At 38.9% G+C, this 7,006-nt stretch overlaps 1 protein-coding gene across 1 annotated transcript; it reads right to left on the reverse strand.

Annotated features, from left to right (window-relative positions):
- Positions 1 to 468: 468 nt before the first annotated feature.
- On the reverse strand, positions 469 to 3,408 carry LOC148094832 (sperm-associated antigen 4 protein-like). The gene is made up of 9 exons (XM_087837091.1): positions 3,321 to 3,408; positions 2,557 to 2,647; positions 2,265 to 2,452; positions 2,102 to 2,160; positions 1,858 to 1,969; positions 1,644 to 1,768; positions 1,357 to 1,530; positions 1,168 to 1,257; positions 469 to 979 (listed from the first exon to the last, which is right to left on the reverse strand). The coding sequence occupies exons 1-9, from the start codon at positions 3,406 to 3,408 to the stop codon at positions 869 to 871; spliced, it is 1,038 nt and encodes a 345-aa protein (XP_087693217.1). The 3' UTR covers positions 469 to 868.
- Between the last annotated feature and the right edge of the window lie 3,598 nt (positions 3,409 to 7,006).

Genomic DNA, 7,006 nt, shown 5'->3' on the forward strand with positions numbered 1-7,006 from the left:
CGACCCCTGGTCTATCTGGTGTCCCAACTACAAACACATGGTTAAACCTGAAGTTACCTCACTAAACCTCAAAGCCTGCATCACAGTGAAGGCTTCTCATATCACAGCACATGCAACATGGACTTTACTTTCTTTACTTTTGGGAGTTTAAATGTTCATTTTCAAAATGTAAATCCTCTGGCCATAGTGTTATCACGCTTGTTTAATATACTCTGACAATTAAGAATACCAAAAGACATGAAAAATATTTTCTTAAAATTTTATTCTTGTTGTTTTAAAAAATATCTCTAAATTTCCAGTGGAGACAATTTAGAGAATTTTTATGTTTTACAAGAAATTTAATTCAGTCCAAATGAGTTCCAATTGAGGGCCAATTCACAATAACACAGTGCTTAACAAAGTTAGTCGAACATCACCTAATGTAAGAATTACAGGTTTAAGAAATTTGGGGTGTTCTTATATCTATGACAGGTGATGTAATAAATTTGTTAAGCACTGTATATGTAGAGTAAAAACCCTACAATATAAGAGAAGAAAAACCCCAACAATCAGATGATCCCCTTTGAGCAAGCACTTGGCAACAGTGGAGAGGAAAAACTCCCTTTTAACAGGAAGAAACCTCTGGCAGAGCCAGGCTCAGGGAGGGGCAAGCCCTCTGCCACGGCTGGTTGGGGGTGAGGTGAATCAGACTGCAAACATCTTAATCAGACATGTCTTACCTGGTGGGATGGACGTTCGCTGGAGAAAAAAACATGGGTTAAATTGACAATTTTTTTCAAATACAATTATTTAAATATGTGTTGCAGTCTGATTCACTTTCACATTTTTCCTCTCTTTTCTTTTATAGATGGAGTTCATGGGAAGCTAGTTATGCCAGCTTTCCATGAACTCGGAACTTGTACAAACAAGAATACTCACGATTGCCCCAGTTGTTCAACACCTGCAGCGTAATGGAGCGGATGACGTCTACTTTGTCGTCCTGAGAGACAAAACAAAAACAAGATGGGTTAGTTGCATAATAGTTTTCTTGACTCTTGAAAGGATGGTAAATTTAGGAATACTGTGATTATTATGAGGGTGGATATACAGATAGCAAGGGGAGCTAACCTCTAAATACTCTGGATAGAAAAGTCTATGTGCATGTGTCTAATGGCACAGTGTACTCACAGGAATCCTGAATGTTTGGAGTGGATCTCCATTTTGATCATAGACGAATGTTCCCAGGTGGACACCACTGTCGTCTAATGCTCTCTTTCCCTGAAAAGACAGAAATAAATACAGATAAAGTTGTTCTCTATATACACATATGTAAAATGCAACAGTTAAACAGTGGTGCAGTGGAAATCTGTGACTTACAAACACTGAAAACATCCTGGGAGCACTGGAGACCTTTCCAGATGGTGACACCATCTTAGAAATGTGACCCAGTGTCACATGACTGATGGCGATGCTGTGTGGCAGCTTAATTGTTAAATGTCCCTGGGAGCCCGCAAAACTCCAACACACTCCTGGGACCATGGGTGCTCGACCCTACAGAGAAAAAGAAACAAAAACAGAGTTCAGTTTGGACCACTAGTGTTTGACTATTAAATCATGCAGATGTGTGAGATAGTATCTTGTTTTTTTGTGAAAGTAGATTATACCTGAATAACGACTCTTGGGCTTACACAGGGTTGTTTTGCGGGTATCAATGTAAGCCCCCACAGCTTCAATCCAGTCTGTTCTGTAAGGTAGGATGCTGAAGACTGTTCTTTAACAATCGTTGCTCCTGTAGACAAAAACACAGAGTGAGAAAGGAATCGCAAAACAACAACAAAGAAATTCTTACGTGAATTCTGATCCGATTTCATGTCTTACCCAGTTCCTCCAGAGCAAAGTTGGGCATCCTGTCCCCAACTGGAAGAAGGAAGTCAATTCTTTTTCCTAAGTCCATTAACTCCCTTTGCAGCTCTTGTACCTTCCTTTCCACCTGTTTATGTCCATTCATTAAGTACTGCAATTGAGAAGAACCATTCATGTTATAATATATATATAATAATAAACTGTTATTATCTGATTAATCTTCAGGGAATATATTATGAGCCTCATATGTTTTTCATACCTCACTCATGAACGGGGTGGAAAAGTCCATTTTCTGCCCTCCAATACTGAAAATCAATCCTGGTGGATGAAGAGAAACACAGAATAAGACGAGAAGCTTAATCCAGAAGAAAAGCACATAGTACTAGAAAGACTGTAATTGTTTGTGGAAGGAGATCATTTACCAAAACACAAGGCCAGCATGAGGACCAAAAGTCCCAATGCCTTGATGGCTCTAAAATGACCTCTGCTGCTGCCACTGCTGTAGTCAACAAAATCATTGTTATTGTAGTCCACAGTGTCACAGTCCACTGTGTCTCTGTCAATATTGTCAGGGACTGGACGGGGACGGGGCCGTCGCCTTTTGAAAATTCTGCACAGAAAAAACAAAATCATGTAAGAACAAATGGATTATGATTACAAAACATGCATCTATGTCAGTGGATGACAACAAAGAACATGTAGACCAATACTAACCTGTATAAAGTCTCCTTGTAGGAGATTAACGGCTCTCCTTGGCTGCCGTAATAGCCGTTAGACTGAAGTCTTTGGCTTCTTCTCAACATTGCTGTAAAATGAAAGGGAAACATGGGGTTAAGTGAGTCTCTAACACAAAGCTTATCAGACTTCATAACTATGATTTGAGCATGTTTCCATCAGAAGCAACTCTGTTCTCTTATATATAAACTTCACGGTGCCAGCTTGTTTTGTTTTTAATGAACAGAATAATATTTGAATCACACTCATTTATGAAATCCGCTCTTAATAAAGAACTTTATTTTCCCAGTGTCTTCAAAAACATAGCATCATATTGTTATGATTTATATCATAGCAACAGATCACAACATTTTCTTGCTTTTCTTGCAAAAAATCTCTTTCAAATGTCAGTTTTTTTGTTCACAATGTAGTTTTTACAATTCAGAAAAAGAGGAAATCACCACAGCGGTAAAGACTCAAAGCAAATAAATGAATTTGGCCCAAAATCCTGTCAAAAGGTCTTTAAGAATTAAAAACTCTTTGTTTGTATAGTTAATATACAAAAGGAAATTAATATTTATCAGACAAGCTGCGTCTAACAGGTAAGCAGTAAAATCACCTTTACAGTAGAATGCACTAAAAAGTGTTTTTCTGACATAATCAACTGGATACCATTTTTAAAATGTTCAGATTTGAAACACATATATTAAATGTAAGATGTGAAGATAAAACATGTCGATTTTTAGTCTAAAGATTGCACTTACCTTCACTTAAAACGAAAGTTGAAGAAACTGAATCACTAAATGTGCTTTTCCGTAAATATGGACGTTTAGCGCTTCTCACTGAACTCATCTGAACCAGAAAATTTAGGTGCAGAAGAAAAATTTCAAACCGCAGCTTTTTCAGTTACGTTACAAACAGATACATGCACAAATCGAATATGACGCACGCGCGTTCCATAAGAGCAGCACTTCGTGTGCGCACGCGCAAAGGTGTGAGTAGTTCTGGGGGTTTTTTTAATGAAATTTGCTCTCAATTAAATAACTTTTCCTTCTCAGTCCCTTTATAAGCACCGCATCATATTGTCCAAATTCATAAAGCACAACACATGCGCTCACGAGCACATGTGCAAAGGTGTTGTAAGAGCCAAAGTCATGTTTATGTTTTGCCTTTTTGTTATGGTGGCACAGGTGTATAGCCTTACCTGTGTCTCCGGTGATGGCATGTGGGTGTGGTCACAGTCTATTTACCTGATCTCGGTGTTCACAGCAGGGGTTGTTGGGTGAGTGGTTTGTGGGCAAACTTTTCTGTTGACCGTCATCTTTTGGCACACCAGTTAATCCATGCGCTATTTGTTAATTGATTGAAAGCGCAAACATTTGTTTATGTTTCGTTCTTAAAATAAATGCGCAAAGTACAAGTACGACTCATTATGGATTATTGGAGGCGCGTCACAGGGACACAACCAACTCAGCCGGCCGCGGCTTTATTTACGGATGAAAGTCGCAACATTTAGTCAACAGAAAATTGTCTTTTATCGCACGCATCAGAACAATGAAGAGGATTTTTGGATATACGTTTTGGAGTCACGGAGCCTTTAGATGAGTGGACGCAGTTCTCAAAGGAGTAATTGGAAACGGCACCTTCACACTGGCATGGTGGAACGCAGCACAAAAGACACTTCAGAAGCGGTAGGACACGCGGATTCACTCTGTGTATTATTGGATGTTTTGAACACAGTTTGTAAGTGTCACCGCTTGTCCATTGGGGACATTGGTTTGATCTGCGTTGTGTGCGTGCGTGTGCTTGATTTGGCAAGCTGGAGGACGCTGCTCTGGTTTTGACAGCCTGTGACGCTGCTGCGCAATAATTTACACAGACGAAAAGTATTGGCTGTGATCTATCTTTGAAGCTGTGGATATAATGTTGTTTTGATGCATGTGAATAAGTGACGATGAGTGAAATAAAAGAAGCCGAACATGAACTGGAAGAAAAAAGATCTGCAAAACTGACGGCTAAAGCACTTGCTTTTAAAATGGAAACTTTGCAGAAAGAGCGAAAAGCTCATGTTAACAAGATTAAAGGGTTAACTCGTGATATTAAAGAATTGATGAAACATGATGACAATGCAAAAGCTGTGCAGCTTAACTTGGAAAAACTGAATGATTTGTATAAAAATGCCAAAGTAGCTCATGATGCATTCATTTTATTGATTCCTAAAGATGAACAAGACGCTCATATTGACTGGTTTGGACGCATAACAAAATGTAATGATGATTTTGTTGAAGATGTGAAACGATGGCTTCTTGAAGCTGGAAGACCTTTTATGGAAAAAGACAAGGAAGCTGAGAAAGTGCCTACTGCTGTTACTTTGGATGTGCCCGTTTCTGCTGAGACTGTGTTATCAAAGGAGACGGTTTCTTCCACAAATGATAAACATAACATCTTAACATCTCCAAAGCAGGTTAAAACCAATTCTGACATACAAGATGAAATACAGCCAGGTGACAGTGTTTCAAACGTAGGAAGCAAAAAGAGTAAAATCAGTTCTTCAAGCTCAAACTCCAGAGCCTCAAGTACAACATCAGCACGAATAATGGCTGAAGCTGAAGCAGCTGCGCTGATGGTAAGGCAAAAACTGCTTAAGGATAAACATGCCTTGGAGGAACATGAAGCACAGTTAAAGAGACAGCGCGAGCAACTGGAGCTGGAAACAAATATAGCTGCCACGGTTGCAAAAATGAAAGTACTGGGAGGCTCAAAAGGTTCCAGTATTAAAAGTAAACTATCAAAAATATCAGATGGTATGGAGTCATATTTTGAAAAGGGACAAAAGGTAACTCAAGTGTTGAATACTCGTCCTGATAATCCTGTACATGAAAGGCAACATGTGCATATCTTTAGGGAGCATAATGTTGCAGACTCACAATCTCGCTTAACCACAGGCAGAGTTCCAATACAACCTCAGACTCTTTCTGAAGATTCATTGACATATCAGTCAAACATTAGAAATTCACGTGAAAATAAACATGTACCTTCTCAAATCTCTAGTCATGAAGAAGACTGTAACATCTTATCTGTCATGAGTAAGCAAAACGAACTCACTGCTTTATTAATACAACAACATAGTCTTTCTTCATTACCTAAAAAGGAGATCCCAGTTTTTGATGGAGATCCACTTCAGTACCAGACTTTTGTTAAATCATTTGAACACAACATTGAAAGCAGAAATAAAAACCCTGGAGATTGTCTTTATTATTTGGAACAACACACAAAGGGTCAACCAAGAGAACTTGTAAGGAGTTGTCTACACATGACTTCAGAAGCAGGATTCAGAAAGGCAAAGTCTTTATTACGGCAGCATTTTGGTAATGAACATAAACTTGCCACGGCTTACATGAGCAAAGCACTTGCTTGGTCTTCAATAAAAGCAGAGGACACGAAAGCTCTTCAAGCTTACACAATATTCCTAAGAGGCTGTTGCAATGCTATGGAAGATCTCAGTTATATGCAGGAGCTTGACATGCCTGCCAACATGTTAACTATAACAAAGAAACTTCCCTACAGGCAGAGAGATAAGTGGAGAACTGCAGTCTGTGATTTCCATGAGAAGTGTAATCGACAAGCTACATTTAAGGATCTTGTGGATTTTTTAGAGAAACAAGTGAAGATTGCATCTGACCCAGTGTTTGGGGACATCAAGGATATCTGCATGACAAACAGAGACACAAGAAAACTTAAGTCTCAAACTCACACAAGATTCAAAGAAAGTTCTTTTGCTACCTCTGTGATGGCATCTGATAAAGAAAATGACAAAGTTAAGGAAAAAGAAAGAGCCACACAAATGAGGAGTTGCTTGTTTTGCAAAGGTGAACATACCTTAGAAAACTGTCAAGAGCTGGAAAGAAAAACGCAAAAAGACAAAATCACTTTTCTAAAAGAGAATGGAGTCTGTTTCGGATGTCTTTGTAAAGGACACATTAGTAGAGACTGCAAAAAGCGCCTCAGGTGCAAGACGTGTGGTTTAAAGCATCCTCAAATGTTACACATCTATCAAAAGACAATGAGTAAAGAACAAGAATCAAAGGAACAAACTCAGGATTGTGCCATAGTCTCTATTCAGACCAGTGCTCTTACTGGGGCCGGTAAAGATGAATTCAAACTTTCAATCGTGCCTGTGAAAGTTAAGGCCAAGAAAGGAAATGTAACATTGTACACCTATGCATTTCTTGACCCAGGCAGCACTGCATCATTTTGTACAGTAAAGCTAATGAATAAGCTGAAAATTCATGGAAGAAGATCCAACATTCTGCTGAGAACTATGGGACAAAATAAAGTTGTTGAAACGGATATTGTTGCAGATTTAGAAGTCGCTGGACTAGACGGAAATGAGTTTTGTGATCTTCCCATTCTTTATACTCAGTTCACTATGCCTGCCCATAAAGGAAAC

Source organism: Neolamprologus brichardi, unplaced genomic scaffold (genome assembly GCF_056152115.1).
Source record: "Neolamprologus brichardi isolate AB-2024 unplaced genomic scaffold, ASM5615211v1 NODE_ptg000148l+_length_66597_cov_1, whole genome shotgun sequence".
NCBI lineage: Eukaryota > Metazoa > Chordata > Actinopteri > Cichliformes > Cichlidae > Neolamprologus > Neolamprologus brichardi.